The sequence below is a fragment of the Pneumocystis murina genome (assembly GCF_000349005.2).
Source record: "Pneumocystis murina B123 chromosome Unknown supercont1.6, whole genome shotgun sequence".
Taxonomy (NCBI): Eukaryota; Fungi; Ascomycota; class Pneumocystomycetes; order Pneumocystales; family Pneumocystaceae; genus Pneumocystis; species Pneumocystis murina.
In genome coordinates, this window is record NW_017802364.1 from 280,759 (window position 1) to 299,106 (window position 18,348).

An 18,348-nucleotide genomic window follows, 5' to 3' on the forward strand; every position below is an offset into this window, starting at 1 on the left:
TTAAACTTACAAGTCATTGATCGAGCGCGAAGGTTAAAATACACAAAGCACGTGACTTGAAGATAAACGTATTATACATTTAATAAAATAAAGAGAAATATTAATAAATATGCATAAGTAGATTATGATATGCAGATAATTGTAATTAGAAAAGAAGATTATGAGGAAATTGATTAAAATCAACTTGTTCGACAACATCACCTAATTCATAACAATTATATAAGATTTTAAAACGAAGTCGCAATAAAGACTAAAAATTAATGTAAATAAAAATAAATTATGTATTTAAAGCAATTACCCCCTTTGAAGCAGTTATTTTCATTGTTTGCATTAAATTTCCGCCAGGTTCTATAAAAGTTCCTGAGATAGGATACATTTGTAATTTTTGAGATTTTATTACAGCAGCTTGCAAATTAATTTTTGAAATTTGAGTAAGACCAACATTTAGAAATCGATTTGTAATAACGATTGTGCACATATCAGAAATATGCAATGAATCTATTTGTAAAGTAAACTTGAGACCATTTTTTTCATATACAGCTTTTTTTTTGTCAAGAAGAGTATAGAAATATGAAAGATACATACTATAAATATCATTTCCAGTTGTTTCATTAAACTTATAAGAAGTAAAATCGACACCTATACCAAGTAATTCGGGATTTTGAACTAATTGAAAAATCATTATTAAAAACTATTATTTTTCTTTAAAAAGATAATTACCGGAAACAGAGACATTTTTTTCAGTGTCTTTGGATTCACAGTGATTTAAAGATCCAAGAATATCCAAAATTGCACTTTTGTTATTATTTATGTCATTTGAATCCTTTTTCGAAAAGAAATCACCATCAAGCAAATCAAACAAAGGCTATTATCTATTAGATTTATATCGAATAGGGAATATATTTACGTCTTCATCAGCTTCTTTCCGACTTTTTAGTTTTCTAGTAGAAAAATCAAACATTTCAGAATCTTTAATTACAAATGGAGGCATTTTCTCTAAAACCCCTTCTCGTATTTCATCAAATTGAAAAAGCCTTTCGTATTCCATAGATCTTTGCTGAACTTCGACATCTATACTTGTTGAATATTTACCAAATAAATTACGTATTTTTTCAATCTGAGATTGATCCTTAATACGAACAGAAAGTTTCATTAAAGAAGTCATGAGATATTCCATGATGGTTTTAGAACAATGAGTAGAATCAATAATATTTTTGAAAAGTTCTATAATGTTTGATTCTTTAACAACATCATTAAGCTCTTCTTCAAATGATTGATATGGTTGCAACAAAAGCTCGCCATATTCTCCTATCATCCATATTCCAGCAAGAGTAAGAGCTTCCTGTGTTATATCTTTTTGTAAAGAAAAAAATAATTTTCTGATTGTATAAGATTGGAGCTCTGGAGTAGTAATAATAAATTGAATAAAATTAGAAAAAACGTGTTCTTTAATATAATTCCCAGCCTTTTTTATTAATATTAATATAACATAGAGATTACTATAAATAACATTACCAGCCTTAAAATCCTAAGTATGGTGTCAATATGCCATCTTTTATTTGGTGCAAATTTATTAGCTGCGATAGATATTTGGGTTGTCATATTTAATTTAAACTCATTATCAGCAGTCTCCAAAAATACTAACAATTCCCTCACTAATATTCGGATATTGCTTTCGTTAATTAATGCAAAAGACAGATCCAAAGCTCGCCTTCGTATTGATATATCGGGATCACGAAGACATTTTAATACAGTGCTTCTGTGCCTCTGCACAGCATTAGGCTCTATAGAAATGACTTTACTCAATGTATTTAATGCAACATATCTAAACATATGTTAAAAATATTTTTTTAAAAAAATTTAAAACTTTATATTATTGTCATTGTCAGATAAAAATTTGCCGAGAATATTAACACCAAGAACTCTTAACCCTTTATTTGCCTCAATATCCAAAATTGTAAGAACTGTTTCATACAAAATAGAATTTCCAACATTTTTTGATGATTCAGTATTAGTAGCAACCTAATTAATATTTTAATTAAATATATAATATTTAGAAGCATCTACTTGCGCCAATATGTCATTTATTTGTTCGCTAACTTCTATATCTCCATGCCCCAAAACTCTTAATAGTCTTAAAAATTTTACTTGTAAAAATGGATCCGTAATTCCTGAAACATCATATTCAAGAGAAAAACCAAAATTAACAAGTGATTTTAAATGCTTTACAAAATAAGAGGTAAGCTATGTCTCAATTATTCAGAATCTTATAAAAAAAAAATCCATACAGGACGATAATATTTTATTATACTTGGATTATGAATACACATATCAATAATAAGAGTTAACCCGCAGAGCAATACACCATGATTCCTATCCTTTAATAGAGATTTCGAATGATCTATAAAATTCTCCAGAAAATCTGGAACTTTTCGTATAATTTTCATAGCACATAATGCAGCCTAATTTTTTAAAAAATAACTCATATAACTAACATTAATAAATACCTTTTTACGAATATACACATTTGGTGAATCCATTAGCTTCTCAATATCCAAAAATAAATCACGTGCTGTTTCTGGTGATGCAATATTTCCTAATGTACAAAGTGCTAATCCAACAATATACGGATTAGGGTGATTCAAATCACTTTATATGTTAAAAAACAATACCGTACAAATCTCTATCCATACTTTTTAAGAGAATTCGTAACTAACATTAATACTTCTTGATTTTCATCAAGCAAAAGCATAGTTCCTAGATATCCAAGACGTTTATCTGCAAACAGTGGACTTGCAAGAAGTCTAAGACATTCAATTTGCCCAAAGTGAGTACATTCTCCAAGTATATAAAGATAGACTTAAAAAAACGCACAAATGTAAGAAAAATAATCTACATAAACTATTAACTTACGTAGTTTAGAAAGGTTATTCCGACGATAATAATGATTATTAGATTCTTCACGGAAAAAAGCACGAATTACAGCTGATTCTTTCTGAATAATTGCACGTTCATCAGCAGCTGTCTTTGCTGATCTTACAGACTTAATAAACTGTTTTAATGTGCCCATTTCTTGCAAAAATTCAGGTGATAACAAACAGTACACTGAAGAGCGAAGGTCATCGACTTATATTTTTTATCGATTTTCAACCTCAGAATTTTTTCATAAAAAAAAATAGGGAAAAAGAGTTAAAAATATGGTAGCAGGGATTATTTTAGGGTCTATTGGAGTAGCGACTGTGGCAACGCTTGTAGGATCTTTTTGAATGAAGAAAAAAGACAAAAAACTGATGATTTTAGATAGGTTTAGGATTACGAACATTTCAAAAATATAAATTATTTCCAAGAGGGGCATCTTCTCAGCATATTTATAAAGGGGGGTTTCACAAACAAATGTCATGTAGAGAAGCAGCGTTAATTTTGTCTTTAAAGTATGTTTTTAAACTAAAAAATGATTTTTTTTATTTTAATAAACTTTTTATTTGTATTAATATAATATATAGCGAGAATACATTAACTCGATCCAAACTAAAGGATGCACATAGAAGAATTATGCTTTTAAATCATCCGGATAGAGGAGGAAGTCCGTATATAGCAAGTAAAATAAATGAAGCAAAAGATTTATTAGAAAAACAACGGAATCTACGTCCATAGAATATCAGATTTTATATATTTTTTAAAGAAGCATTAATCTAGGCATAATTTTTATCATTTTTGTATTAAATGTACACGATTTTATAAAAAAACAAAATTTAAAGTCATTAGTAAGTGTCAATTTGTAGTTTATAAATGTCTGGACAGAATTCAAATATATATTATATTTTACGAAACATCATTATCAAATTACGGGATAATTGACAAAATTATTGTATATAATAGAATAATCATGAGGAGTTCATCTAATCATTTATTCATTAAATCTGGTTATAAATTTTTGTTTAATCTAAAAGATAGAATAACAGTTTTTTATTGGTATTATTCATATTTTTGGAACGTTTAAGCACATGACAACATTAATCTAACAAATAATACAATAATTAGCGAAACACAAAACTAAAAAAAAGATAACTCATTTTATTGTACATTATAGCAATTTATTCCTAAAAAATATACAACACATCACTCAGAAAGGTGTAATATATATATAAATTTCTAAATTATTTAATATTTTTTTAATAAAAAAAATATGAATATACACATAAATCTAAAGACATAATTCCTCATACATAAATACCAATTCATATCTTAAAATATATAAGAAACGAAAAGAAATAAAGATTTTTAGAAATCAATTGAATATAAATATAAATATATACATAACGAATGTGTTTTTTAGCAGTAATATTCTATGTTATTTAAATAAGATTAATATTTAAATTTTTCTAATAATACATTTATCTTATACTGAAATTAAAATCTATTATATACAATTTACTTCAATATATCAATATCTATATAAGATCATGATCTAGTTTATTTACTATTAATATTCAAAAAAACTATAAAATTTTTGAATTTAAATATAATTATATTTTAAATTAAAAATCAAAAACAAATAATTCACAATTAATATATACTAAAATTCAAAAAAAACATATACTTTTTACTTATTTAAAATGCGTTAGAAATGATAAATTTCTTTAAAAGTATAGTTGTTTTATTAAATAACGAAAAATACCCTTTTATATTATAATTTGCTTTATAAAAAATACAATATCCCGTATAAAATAATTACTATTTATTCAAAATATTTTAAAAATAATCGCCAACATTATCTCTAGAAAATGAACCATCTTCATAATCTTCATCACCTGGATCAAAGTAATTATCTAAATCTTTAACTAAAATATAAAATATAAAACTTTTCTAAACCTTCATAATCATTATTATCATCATCATCAAAATCTTCATCTTGATCATTTCCATCTTCCTTCCTACTCTCACATTCTTCTACTATATCTGAATCACATTCATGTAATTCTCTCATTTCCTCTTCAAAAATATTCGGAAATCCTTCAAGAAATGGCAAAACAACAGGTTCTTTTACTTTTTCCTTATATACTGCATCCTTATATTCTTTCAAAAATACGTCAAAAAGCTCTTCTGGAAAAAATAATGGCTCCAATTTCAAAAAAAATAAAGATTGTGTCATTTTAGGTACTGGTTTATATTTATCACTGTATTTTTCAACATAATCTGATACATCTTTATCAATTCCCTTCGACATCGAGATATAAAATGGGGATTCTTTAGATATTTTTGTATGTAATTCCTTATAATATTGTACATACGCTTTCTCATCAATATAGTTTTCATTTATATAAGATATTCCTTCTGAAGAAGACATCTATGTATTTTTAGCGGAAAGAAATCAAAAATCGTTTACTTAGCAAAATGAAACATACAAAGAACATATGCTAAAAAATACATAAAATATGTCAGAAAAAGAGGTAACAGTATTTGTTATTGATTTAGATAAAAGAATGGTAAGATTTTTTTATTTTATTTGAATATAAAATTGATTAAACAGAAAAATTGCGAAAATAATAGGACACAAAGCAATCTTGAATGGGTACTTAGTTATTTTTGGAATAAAATATCATCAAAAGTATTTAAGAAAATGTTATGTAGTTTTTTTTATTAATAAAAAGGTACTTTCAGGACGAAAAACAGATTGTGTAGGCGTAGTTGGATTTAAAACAGATGGTTTGATAAGAAATGGACATGATAGATATTTATTTAAAAATTAGAAACAAATAATGATATGGAAGATGATAAGTTTTATGAAAATATCTCAGTTTTATGTCCTATTCAACAGTATGAGGATAAAGTTATTTAATTTTATATGATTTTATTTCTAGAATTACGATAAAAGAGATAAAAGAATTGAAGAAACAATTAATTCCGAGTAATACGGATGTTGGTGATGGTAAGCTTTATTTTACGTTATTTTATTAATTTTTTTTGATTTTTTTAGCTATTTCAGCAGTGATTATTGGAATTGATTTAATATCAAAATACTGCAGAAATCTTAAATATATTAAAAATCTTATATTGATTACAAATGGAGAATCAGATATGAATTTTTCAGATTTGGAAAAAATTGCATATCAAATTAGATATATGTCTATAAACTTTTCAATTTTGTAAAGCATTAAAACTAATACTAAAAAAAAAACTAACGGAAGCAGTGGCATTGATTTTGACACTAATGGATACAAAGAAGTTGCTAAAAATACCATAAAAGTAATCATATATAATATAATAATAGACCGTTAATAATTACTGTAGTTAAATAATGAAAAAAATCTTTTAAAGTTCTCAAATATCTCTAACGGAACTTTTTCTTCAATGGTTGAGGCTATAGATTCTCTTAATATACCTAGCGTTAAAAAAATTCGTCCAATATCTTTGTTTGGTGGAATTTTAAGCATAGGCTACTCTCAGAATTATTCTAATGTTATTGAAATTATGGTTCAAAGATATCCTCGTACTAGATTGGCCAAAATGCCTGCTGCACATAGATACAATGTTTCAGGAATTATACCTAAATCTACAGATTATAATAAAGAATCGACAAAAACATCTACTAATTTAAGTGATGATGACAAAAATGAATGTTTCAATGAAATATTGACTACAAAAAGCTACAAAATAGAAGAAGACGGAGACGAAAAAGAAATATCTAAAGAAGACCTTGAATTAGGATATATTTATGGAAAAACAATAGTTCCTGTTAATATTATAGATGAAGAAGAAATGGTGTATAAGGAAGATACGGGATTAACAATATTAGGATTTATAAAAAATAAATCAGTAAACAGTTTTTATATTCATACTATATCTAATTAATCTAGTTTCCTCGGTTTATTGCTTTAGGAGAAGCAAATATAATTGTTCCAGCCAAAGCAAATTTAAATGCAAAAATTTCATTATCTTCTTTAGTACATGCAATGTTAAAAACTAATACCTTAGCACTAGCAAGAATTGTAACAAAAGCAAATAAATTTCCAGAAATGATTATAATGGCACCATCTATTGAAAATAACTTTGAATGTTTAATAGAGCTTACTGTAAGTATTGTTTTTTATGACTGTTCTTTATTTACATTTTTTAAGTTACCTTTTTTAGAAGACTGTAAAAATTTCAAATTTCCATCTATAAAAAAAGATAATATATTATCTAATAAAAAAGGTTCTTCTATGAAAGATATAGACACTCTAATGGAAAAATATGTCACAAAAATGGATTTATCTAACAAAACACAAGATAATAATATGTATAAAGAATCTAAATTTTATTATATTATTAATTTTTTATATAGCAAAAAAACAAGCCAGCTAAAATCAATGTGTATATATAATATAGCATTATATCGTCTTAATCAAGCGATTTCTTCAGCTGCTATATATCCTGACTTAGAATTGAAAAATTTATTACCAGACATTAAACAATTTATGTACCCTTCTGATGATCTTTTAAAAAGGTGCGAAGAAGAAATAAAAACTCTTTCGGAACTCTGTAATATTAAAGAAACCATTCTAACAGTGCCAGAATCAACTGTACCCTAAAATCTAAAAACAAACCTAATATTTCAATCAAAAATTCATACAAATCTTTATTAAATACAGAAAATATTTATAAGATTTTCTTAAAAATACAATTAAAATTATATCAATATATTTATTTTATAAAAATAACCCTTCAAATTATTTAATAAATATAATTAAAGAATTTAGTCTTTTTACAATCTTTGGTAAGATCTTAATTTTTAACCATCATATTTTTATATTTCTTTCAAAAAATACCTTATATCTGGATAAAAACAACATTTTCTACATATTCTAAACAATATCCTTAACAAAAACTAAAGATTTCATATAATTTAATATTTATAGCTTATTTAATTATAAATATACAAAATTTCTATTATGTTTTTTTCTAATTTCATAACATGTATTTTTTTAATTTCTTTTGGAAAAAAAATTTAAAATACAAAAATAAATTTACCTCCAAAATATATTAAAAAAATTTTATTCTACTCAAACATAAAATTGTTTCATTTAGCCTTTAAATAATTTTAATTAATCAAATCTTTAAATTATCAGATAAATCATATAAATTTTATCAAAAGATCCTTTATATATTTTTCAAAAATCCATAATTTTGCCTTAAAATATACAAAAATAAAGTAATATTAAAATTCCCTAGAAATATCTACATAAAATACTTTGTAATGTTTTCACATGTGTAAATAATACAAAAAAATATGTATACCTAAATTTTTAAGTACCAAGCCATTTAATAACATCTTCAAAAATAAGAATACAGGAAATTCATCATCTTAACAGTTTTATATCATATAACCCAATAAAATATCATTAATAATTATCATTTAAAAAAATATTAACGTTTAACAAATCTAAAATTTACAATATTGAAATTATAAAATATAAACATTTTTTAATAAAAAAAACATTCATTAATATAAGTAATAATGAACTTATCTTAATAAAAACTAAAATATTATTTTTAAAAATAACAATATTATATAAAAAAGCATCGATTTTAATAACATTTTTTTTAAAAAAAATCTAAGATGGTTTTAAAAAATATGATTTAAAGCTTTAATATGCCTATACAGTATAAAGAAAAAGACGAAATGTCAGTATTTTCTGGCAAATCGGATATATCTCGAGTAATTTTGAGAGAACTTCAATCTATAAAGAAGGAATTAGATGATGGAGAAATAACAAAAAAAGGATATGAAAAAAGAAGGAAAGAAATATTATTGAAATATAAGGATAATATGGATTCAAATGAAGTAAGAAGGATACATATATAAGGGTTTTTATAAATACCAATGTTTTATTTAGGATTCTTTAAATATAAATAAAGAGGTATTCGGAAATCAGAATACAAACGGAAATTATGATTTTGAATTAAAAAACATGCCTTGTTAGTAGAAAATTTATTTACATTATGTTTAATATAAGAATCAGATGATAAGAACAGTGATCATACAAAATCAAATAATGATCAGACATTTTACAACCATGAATATCGTAAAATACATAAATATTTGAGTTTATATAGTTAAATATATAGTTATGGAGGATTCGTATAATTACAAGAACAATAGATCATCAGATGAACAATCTAATTCTATTTCAAACAAAAAACTTCCGGAATCTTTAATAGAACAAGTAGGAAAACAACAATTGCCTTTTAAACCTAGAGGCATACCGTTTTCAGCATATGATCGACATGATCCAAGATTTCTTACGACTAAGTGAGATTTATCAATATTAGTGAATGTTAACCAATTAATATAGATTTGACAATATTGCCTCTGTTTTTCGTTATAGGAGTAAGATGGCATCAAAAAAGAAAGCAATAATTGTATCCGATAACAAAGGGAGAGAAATGAATAATATTACTTATAATAAGCTTTTAACTCGTACAGAAAAAGTAGCACAAGCTATTAAAAGCAAACCAGAATTTCAACGAGGAAGCAGAGTAATCTTAATATATAATAATTTTGAAATTATAGATTTTGTGGTATCACTTTTTGCTTGTTTTATTGCAGGAGTAATCGCAGTTCCTGTCAATAATTATAAAGATATCACTGAATTATATGAGATCTTAATATCAACGCAATCTCGTCTTATTTTAACTACTCATATAAATCTAAAGAATCTCCAGAAAAGGCTGATAGATAGAAAATTACAATTGCCTTATGTGATAGAATGGTGGGAAACCAACAATTTTGGCGGCTTTTACAGCAAAAAAAAGCATAGTAGTGCAGTACGTTTATTTCCATTTATATTTTTCCAGTTTTTAAACTTACTTAGCCTTTACAAACTCATGATTTAGCCTATATTGAGTATTCACGTTCACCTACTGGGGAACTTCGTGGTGTGGTTATACCTCACTCTACTATTGTAAATCAAATGATCAGCTTAAGTACCACTATTTCTAGTACTCCGAAAAATATAAAAAAACAAATGTCAAACAAAAATTCTAGCAAAAAACATTCCACTACTGAAGATAGTGAAGTCTTTATTACATATCTGGATCAAAGACAAGCAATAGGATTGATTTTTACTATTTTTTTTTCTATTTATAGTGGAAGTACAACAGTATGGTGTTCTCAAAAAGCAGTTTCTGTTCCTGGTCTTTGGGCAAATCTTATTACTAAGTATAGAGCTACTATGATTCTTGCAAATTACCCTGGATTAAAAACAGTAACATACAATTATCAGGATGGTAACGTTTTTTTTTTTCCTATTTAAAATTTAACCTAGTATTGACTAGATCCAATGCAAACTCGTAAATTTAAGAAAAAGTATCCTATTGATTTTTCCAGTATTCGTCTTTGTTTAATAGATTGTGTTTGTGTTGATCCAGAATTCCATGAAATATTAGCAGATAGATGGCTAAGACCTCTTGGGAATTCTAGACCATGGGAGGTTTTATCACCTATACTTTGCCTTCCAGAACATGGAGGTATGGTTATTTCTATGAGAGATTGGCTTGGCAGAGAACAGCAAATGTTATCGGATTTCACAGACAACCATAATATATCTACAAATAATGAACTGGCTCAAGTTCTATTGGACAAAGAAGCTTTGAAAACCAATAAAGTGGTTATACTTTCTGAAGAAAAGAACATAAAAGGTAAATATGACGATTTAGATGCTGTTACAGTTGGATCATTTTGGTATCCAATAGCAGATACTACACTTGCAATTGTTGACCCAGAAACATCAATATTTTGTAACTCGAATGTTATTGGAGAAATCTGGGTTGATAGCCCTAGTTTGAGTGGAGGATTTTGGAATTCACCACAGCAAACAAAATCTTTATTTCATGCAAAAGCATATATGATTGACGCCGAAACTTCTAAACAAGTTGTTTATAATCAAGAATTTCTAAGAACAGGTTTACTTGGTTGTATGATCAAAGGCCGTATTTATGTACTAGGATTATATGAAGATAGACTTCGACAACGAATTGTATCAATTCAAAATAAAGATGCAATAGAATATAGGTATTAGTATATATTTATATGTTGAAGCTAAATGGCTATTAGGTATCATTATGTTTCTCACTTAGTCCAAACTATTATGAGGAATGTCCCTCATGTATTTGATTGGTATATATATTCTTCCTTATTATCTATAATAACATCCGAAGTACATCATTTGATATTTTTATCAACGGAGAATATTATCCTATTGTTGTTCTCGAATTTCCAGCATCAATTATTACTCCAGATCCATCAGAACAATCGAATACTTCGAATCATAACATTTTGGATGCTATTACACAAAAATGTAAAAAGGCACTTTTAAACTCACATAATATCAAAGTATATTGTATAATGATGGCCTTATCGAACACATTGCCTAGAGTAAATAAAAATGGACATAAAGAAATTAGTAACATGCTTTGTCGAAAAGGATTCGAATTAGGCACACTACCGTGTGAACACGTCAAATTTTTAATCAATGAAGTAACACTTGATTTACCTGTCGGGGAAGATCCAATTGGGGGAATTTGGTCAAAGGTAGCCACACAAAAGCGTCAGGAATTATTATGTTCAGAAAAGAAACAATATAGCGTAGGAGATGAACGAACATTATCAATGGATGATCAAACTTTAATAAATTTATTTGCCTATGGAAGTATAATAGATGTTTTACAATGGAGAGTAGCAAGCCAAAGTGATGAACTTGCTCTTTCTGTAATAGATAGCAAGGGTAGAGATAGAGGCGTCACATGGAAAAAGTTGGATTTAAAAATTGCAAATGTAGCAAATTATCTTAAATTTAAAATTAAACTTCAATCAGGAGATCACGCTATTTTGATGTATACACAATCAGATGATTTTCTATATGCAATACATGCATGTTTTTGCCTAGGAATCATTGCAATTCCAATACCTCCACTTAATACGTCTCGACTTTCAGAAGATATTCCATCTTTTCTAGGTGTAATTTCGGATTTTAAAATCAAAGCTGTTCTCGTTAATAACGAAACAGATTCAACATTTAAAAGCAAATTATTTTCTTATAACATTAAGCGTTATACATCTATAGCAAAAATAGTTCTTCCTAATATAATTAATACGTCAAAGTCTCCCAAACAAACATTAGGATGCATAGAATCCGGATTTATGTTAGATCAGGAATGGATAGATTTGAAGGTTCCTGCATTAATATGGTTATACTGGTCTCCTGATCGACGACGTACAGCTGTAGAATTGGGACATGAAACTATCATGTCTTGTTGTAGAATTCAAAAAGAAACATGTCAAATGTCTAGTTCCCGGCCTCTTCTTGGATGTATGCAGGGAACGTCAGGAATAGGATTTCTTCATTCATATATTTTAGGAATATATATAGGTAACTCTTACCATATATTGTATATGATTTTCTATTAATGTTATATTAGGTGCAACTACGTATCTTGTATCACCAAGAGATTTTATTGCCAATCCGTTGATTTTATTTGATTCTATTGCAAAGTTTAAAGTTAAAGATACTTATATAGCCCCAGAAGCTTTAAGTGATGCTATTGAAGCTATTCAAACAAAAGACACATGTTTACATGAATTAAGAAATTTAATGATAACTTTCAATAGTCGACCTCAATTTGATTATTGTAAGTGCATACTTTATATATTAAGTATATTAACATTTATTAACTATTAGTCCAACGAGTAAAAAGCGATTTTTCAGAATCGATATTAGATCCTAATTCTCTAAGCAATGTATATTGCAACGTTTTAAATCCCATGATAACAACAAGATCATACATGTCTATAGAACCTATACATTTATATCTAAATATAAAAAGTCTACGACAAGGAATCATTGAACCTATTGATATGATTCACGATCCATTTGCTCTTCTTTTGTATGATTCTGGAATGGTATCTATCTATTTAATATTTAGAAATAGTTTCTAATTAATAAAAAAGGTTCCTGTATCTACTCATATTGCTATTGTTAATCCCGAAACATGTGATTTATGTTCTGAAGGAGAATACGGAGAAATTTGGGTAGCATCAGATGCCAATATGAAATCATTTTATGGATCGAAAAATAAAATAGATTTAGAAAGATTCCGTGGGATTTTAACAAATAATAATCGGAAAGACATTTATGTCCGTACTGGTGATTTAGGATTTTTATATAACGTACAAAGACCAGTAGGACCAGAAGGATTACTTATTGAAATGCAATCATTATTTATTTTAGGAAGTATTGGTGATACTTTCGAAGTTAATGGACTACTTCATTTTCCAATAGATATCGAATCGTCAGTAGAAAAATCACATAATAATATTTTGCCTGGTGGCAGGTTAGTAATTCTTTTTAAAAATTGCGTATTCAAGATTTATATTAGTGCTGTATTCCAAACAGGCAGTTCTATTATTATCCTTATTGAAGTTAAACATAAATCAAATTTGCCATCTATAGTACCTGTAGTTGTGAATACAGTTTTGAACAAACATCAAATTATAATAGATACAGTAGTCTTTACAGCAAAAGGAAATTTTCCTAGATCAAGAGTTGGAGAAAAACAGCGTGGAAAAATCTTGGAATTATGGTTAACAAAAAAATTGTAACAATATTTTATAAATTTTAAAACATATTAACGCTCTTTAGAGAATTACTTGGCGAATTTGTTATCCGAGAACGACAAAACATTATTCCACAAACTCTTAATTCAAGAAAAAATTCAAAAGTTAATTCTATTTCGTCTCATAAAACCTAACAAAACTGAAAATCAAACCAATTTGTGTCATAAATAATAATAGCTCGCGATATTCAATTATTTATGCGATAATATATATCCAATTTATCATTAACTTCGATATTTTTTTTTTTCTATATCTTCAATTAACCACTTAAACGCATCATACAACTTTAATCCTAAAAGTGCGGATACTTTAAAAATATTATAACTGTGAGAAGTAATATCTTCTAATTCAAGATACTTTATTTATTTCAATATTTAAATATATATTTTTTAAATTATACCGATTTCAATTCCTCAATATCCATTCCCGATTCCATATCACATTTATTACCCAATATTAATAAACTTGTACCCAGAAGTCTCTTAAAAATATATTAATATTCTTTAATTTTCATTCTAAACATACATCCTCTTTTAATAATATTTTTAAAACTTCACAACATTCTTTAACCCTCATACGATCTGTTAAATCTACTGTCCATACAATTGCATCTGTACATTCAAAATAATTTCTCCAATATCCTCTTAAAACCTTTTGTCCTCCAATATCCCCTACTTTTATATAATAATATGTTATATTATAAAAACTTAATTACATATATTTAATTTATAACAATCCCATATTAATGTTTTAATATTAAAGCCTACTGTCGGTGAAATTGTCGTCACCTTTTACATATGTTAAACAAAATACAGAAATAATAGTGGAAAAACTACGTCTTCACCACTAATCTTCTTTACAATAGTCGATTTTCCTGCATTATCCAAGCCTCTATAAACATATTAGAATTTAAATTAAACTTTTATAAAAAAAGACAAATTTACAGCATCAAAATACGTATTTCTTTATCTTTTCTCCTCTGTTTCTTGATAATTGTATAAAGGCCCATTTTTTATAAGGAAAACTCAATTTTTCAGATCTTTTTAATATACATTCATTATAAATTTTAACCGAAAACCGTCTACACTTTGTCAAAAATTAGAATCATTTTTTTCAGGAAGTTATCAGATAAATAAAGCAAAAATATGCCATGCAAATGAATGAATTATATTTGAGAATCTTCTAATAAAAAAAAGATGAATCAAATACCTAAATTCAATAGTTTTAAAACACATCTTCTTCAAAAACAAAAAGACCTACATAAAAAGGAAGAAACACAAGAATTATTAGATGATTTAAAGAAGAAAAAATCTTATATTGAAGATGAAGAATATGAAAAAAAGAATATAAATAAAATAAGCTATGATAGAAAAAAAATAGAAGAAAAAAACAAATTGTTTATTATTGATTTATCAGGAGATATAAATAATATAAAATATGGCAAAAATGATCAATATTCTATACCATATTATCGAAGATCAGGGCATGGACGTGTACTTGGATGTAAGGAAAATATAAGATTACGGGTTTATCCAGAAAATCCTAATGAAATTATTTTGTTTCCATTATCAAGCTATAATAATTATAAAAAAGTATTTAATTCAGAACTTAATCAGAATCTACAATATCTAAAAGAAGCTAAAGAATCAAATCATTTTAATGAAGTAAACTATCAGGAAAATTATATTCCTTTTGAAGTTGAGAACTCAGATACGCCATCTATAACAAATGATTCAAAAAACCATTCAAATAACATTAGTCCTGAATCAGATAAAATAGAAAATGACGTTAACATATTACATATATGGAAAAAAGGCGATCCTCAATTAGAATTAAAAGAATTGTCAAAAAAAATAGAAGAATCTCCATTAGATTATAAATCATGGTTAAAATTGGTTGATATACAAGATAAAATATTATGGACAAATAATAATAAAAAATCTAAAGTGGAACAATTAGCTGTTAACGAAGTTAAACTTAAAATACTGGAAAAAGCATTATCGCATTGTCCTGATAATGATGACCTTCTTCTAAAATATATGTCTATAATAATTTTAATTTGGGAGTAATTTTATTTTATTATAATAAAATGAAATAAATTAACTATATTAGACCCCAAAAAATAAATCTAGAATGGAATAAAATTTTAAAAAAAAGCTTAAGTTTACCTCTTTGGAAAAAATATATGGATTTCTACCAAACTAATTCAATATCTTTTGCTTATAATGAATGCCTTGAAAATTTTCAAAATAATCTTCAAATTCTTAAAGAAGCATCAAAAAATGAAAAATGCCAGAGAAAAATAGGTATTGTATGTTTATTGTTATATTTATTACTATTAAAAAGACAGAAAACATAGAAGAAATTATACAATATATTCTTATTCGAATATGGTTTTATATGAAAGAAGCAGGATATACAGAAAATTCTATTGCTTCTATTCAAGCATTAATTGAGTTTAATTTTTTTATGCCAAATAATTTTTTGTCTAATATTAATGATGTCAATTGTTTACAAGATTTTGAGCAATTTTGGGACTCAGAAGTCCCTAGATTTGGAGAAGATGGAGCTAAAGGATGGAAAAATTATCATAATAAATACCAACATATAGTATTATTTGAGAACGATTCTAGCGACATATCTCTTTCTAATAATGAAAATATATCTCAAAATATTGAAGATGAATATACAAAATGGTATAAACAAGAAACAGCTAAAAATTCTTATATAAATCCAAAAAGATCTACTAATACGAATACTGAAAACGATCCCTATTCCGTGATTTTATTTTCTGATATTGAGCAATTATTATATTTCTTTACAACAGATAGAATACGCTTAGGCTTAATATATTTTTCGCTACATTTCTTTGGATTTTCACTACATAGGATAGACAAAACATCTAATGAATCACCTTTATTGGATTCGTTTATACAGGATTTTTTGCCAATTGATTCATTTAACTGGTTTTGGTCAAACGAATACCTATCCTTAAAACCTTCCCAACAATTCAATAAAAATGCTATTGATTCTGATTATCTATTAAAGCATCTGAAAAGTCCAGTACATATTAAATTAAAAAATTGGCCAATAACTATTGACACTTTATTTTCAATTGATAATACCTGGTATCAAAATATTGATTGTCAAGGATTTGACAAAGATTTCATAAAAAGATACTTTGAACAATTAGAAAGTGTAATAGATGACGATTTATTTTCCATGTTACATCTCTTATTCCGGAATTATTATTCATCATCTGAGTAAATTTAATAATATATTAAAATAGATTAATAATTTTTAGTGTACGAAAATTGGCCAAATTTATTCTTAAGAAAAAACCTTTAAATATGAAATTATGGTGTGCATACGCCCAGCTCGAATATATTAATGGAAATATATTAGAGGCCAGAAAGATTTTTGTAAATACATTAAAAAATATTAAACCAGATCATACAGAAAAATTTTATGACTATCTTGTCGCTTATAAATTATGGGCAGAAATAGAAATGAAAAATAACGAGATTAACAATTCGATCAAAATACTAGTATCTATGGTAGAAAGCGAATTAAATAGTAAGTTAACCCATTTTGACTATATATTTATATAAAACATTCAAGTTGAAACATTGATATTTAACGATGAAAAAATATGCTCGGATTCTATATTATTAAAGGCTCAAAAGGTATATTAGTTCAAGTTATATCTAAAAAAGGCTCATTTCCAGTCTTTTCAACATCTAAATAGGTTATCATTATCTTTTGGAAATTATAAAATGCTTCGTTTATTTACAGAATGTTACGCATTGTTAAATTATTTAATTAAATCATTAGATAATGCTCTAGAAGTATATTGTCAAGCAAAAAATGATTTCAATAATTCAGTTAATTCTAATTCCATCGAATATGAACAGCTTTTAACTTCAGAATTACGATTACTTTACTTTTGTTCACAAACAACTAAAGTATTTAAAATCTCTACCATTCAGGATAGAGCAAGAACTGCATTATCTAAATTTCCTAATAATTGTATATTCTTATCTATATTTATCTGGTCAGAAGCGAAATCATTACTTAAAACAAAGATCTACCATTATTTTGAAAAAAATATATTTAAAACTGAAAAATCATCTTATATTGTTTTTCTTTCTGCAATATGGGCCGAGTTATATATTAATCCTTATAACATTAATACGCATGCAATAAGATCTTTATTTGAAAGAGCAGTAGAAAATCAAGAGTATTAAGTTAACATAATACTTATAATTTCTTATTTACTTTTAGAACAAAATCTGATTTAATAATATGGAAATTATATATTCAGTTTGAGATACAATATGGAACCTTAGAAAAAGGAAAAGCAATTTTTTATAGAGCAATTAGGGACTGTCCTTGGTCAAAAAGTAATCCACATTTATAAAATATCTTTTTATTAAATTATCGCAGATCTTATACTTATTGCATTTAATGAACTACGGTCACAATTTAACTCTGAAGAATTAACCAAGTTATATAATACTATGATTGAAAGAGAATTTAGAATTTCCATAGATTTGGAAATTGCAAAAAATATACAAGAAACAAGCTACTCATGTCTAGCACAACTACCACAGGATATAAGTAGTGATGAAGCAATGGAATAATTTTTAGACATCAAATATTTATTAATATAAGACCACTAAATTAAACAATAT

The 18,348-nt window shown here is 26.2% G+C and overlaps 7 protein-coding genes across 7 annotated transcripts; 4 read left to right on the plus strand and 3 right to left on the minus strand.

Annotated features, from left to right (window-relative positions):
* Positions 1-91: 91 nt before the first annotated feature.
* Positions 92-3,070, minus strand: PNEG_01252 (hypothetical protein; the record flags this gene model as incomplete). Its single annotated transcript, XM_007874984.1, has 12 exons — positions 92-250; positions 299-540; positions 586-666; positions 721-865; positions 908-1,465; positions 1,516-1,825; positions 1,868-2,022; positions 2,068-2,244; positions 2,289-2,462; positions 2,508-2,649; positions 2,694-2,859; positions 2,914-3,070. The coding sequence occupies 12 exons, from the start codon at positions 3,068-3,070 to the stop codon at positions 146-148; spliced, it is 2,412 nt and encodes an 803-aa protein (XP_007873175.1). The 3' UTR covers positions 92-145.
* An 86-nt stretch (positions 3,071-3,156) lies between these two features.
* Positions 3,157-3,654, plus strand: PNEG_01253 (hypothetical protein; the record flags this gene model as incomplete). Its single annotated transcript, XM_007874985.1, has 2 exons — positions 3,157-3,251; positions 3,301-3,654. The coding sequence occupies exons 1-2, from the start codon at positions 3,198-3,200 to the stop codon at positions 3,652-3,654; spliced, it is 408 nt and encodes a 135-aa protein (XP_007873176.1). The 5' UTR covers positions 3,157-3,197.
* A 1,025-nt stretch (positions 3,655-4,679) lies between these two features.
* PNEG_01254 (hypothetical protein) lies at positions 4,680-5,448 on the minus strand. Its single transcript, XM_007874986.1, has 3 exons — positions 5,406-5,448; positions 4,873-5,347; positions 4,680-4,829 (listed from the first exon to the last, which is right to left on the minus strand). The coding sequence occupies exons 1-3, from the start codon at positions 5,412-5,414 to the stop codon at positions 4,753-4,755; spliced, it is 561 nt and encodes a 186-aa protein (XP_007873177.1). The 5' UTR covers positions 5,415-5,448; the 3' UTR covers positions 4,680-4,752.
* On the plus strand, positions 5,436-7,571 carry PNEG_01255 (hypothetical protein; the record flags this gene model as incomplete). Its single annotated transcript, XM_007874987.1, has 11 exons — positions 5,436-5,486; positions 5,531-5,608; positions 5,652-5,706; positions 5,751-5,817; positions 5,862-5,929; positions 5,978-6,146; positions 6,192-6,246; positions 6,292-6,816; positions 6,858-7,073; positions 7,119-7,279; positions 7,325-7,571. The coding sequence occupies 11 exons, from the start codon at positions 5,436-5,438 to the stop codon at positions 7,569-7,571; spliced, it is 1,692 nt and encodes a 563-aa protein (XP_007873178.1).
* Positions 7,572-8,622: 1,051 nt separating this feature from the next.
* Positions 8,623-14,001, plus strand: PNEG_01256 (hypothetical protein). The gene is made up of 14 exons (XM_007874988.1): positions 8,623-8,824; positions 8,877-8,958; positions 9,003-9,065; positions 9,109-9,292; positions 9,336-9,807; positions 9,855-10,269; positions 10,318-11,053; positions 11,096-11,158; positions 11,200-12,410; positions 12,460-12,669; positions 12,720-12,940; positions 12,989-13,371; positions 13,417-13,635; positions 13,680-14,001. The coding sequence occupies exons 1-14, from the start codon at positions 8,633-8,635 to the stop codon at positions 13,786-13,788; spliced, it is 4,560 nt and encodes a 1,519-aa protein (XP_007873179.1). The 5' UTR covers positions 8,623-8,632; the 3' UTR covers positions 13,789-14,001.
* On the minus strand, positions 13,879-14,663 carry PNEG_01257 (hypothetical protein; the record flags this gene model as incomplete). The annotated part of the gene is made up of 6 exons (XM_007874989.1): positions 13,879-14,010; positions 14,055-14,135; positions 14,180-14,325; positions 14,370-14,442; positions 14,491-14,545; positions 14,599-14,663. The coding sequence occupies 6 exons, from the start codon at positions 14,661-14,663 to the stop codon at positions 13,879-13,881; spliced, it is 552 nt and encodes a 183-aa protein (XP_007873180.1).
* On the plus strand, positions 14,438-18,331 carry PNEG_01258 (hypothetical protein). The gene is made up of 7 exons (XM_007874990.1): positions 14,438-15,719; positions 15,767-15,960; positions 16,005-16,917; positions 16,959-17,230; positions 17,276-17,894; positions 17,939-18,057; positions 18,101-18,331. The coding sequence occupies exons 1-5, from the start codon at positions 14,851-14,853 to the stop codon at positions 17,347-17,349; spliced, it is 2,322 nt and encodes a 773-aa protein (XP_007873181.1). The 5' UTR covers positions 14,438-14,850; the 3' UTR covers positions 17,350-17,894; positions 17,939-18,057; positions 18,101-18,331.
* The last annotated feature ends 17 nt before the right edge of the window (positions 18,332-18,348 follow it).

Bases quoted from the DNA above. Each gene is read 5' to 3' on its own strand.
- PNEG_01254 (XM_007874986.1), bottom strand. The intron at 4,830-4,872 runs GTTTAGAAAAGT...TTAAAGATTTAG, and splicing joins TGATAATAATGATTATGAAG to ATAATTACTTTGATCCAGGT.
- PNEG_01256 (XM_007874988.1), top strand. From the start codon at position 8,633: ATGCCTATACAGTATAAAGAAAAAGACGAAATGTCAGTATTTTCTGGC. The intron at 11,159-11,199 runs GTATATATATTC...TAACATCCGAAG, and splicing joins GTCCCTCATGTATTTGATTG to TACATCATTTGATATTTTTA. The intron at 12,411-12,459 runs GTAACTCTTACC...ATGTTATATTAG, and splicing joins TATTTTAGGAATATATATAG to GTGCAACTACGTATCTTGTA.
- PNEG_01258 (XM_007874990.1), top strand. From the start codon at position 14,851: ATGAATCAAATACCTAAATTCAATAGTTTTAAAACACATCTTCTTCAA. The intron at 15,720-15,766 runs GTAATTTTATTT...TAACTATATTAG, and splicing joins ATAATAATTTTAATTTGGGA to ACCCCAAAAAATAAATCTAG. The intron at 16,918-16,958 runs GTAAATTTAATA...AATAATTTTTAG, and splicing joins AATTATTATTCATCATCTGA to TGTACGAAAATTGGCCAAAT.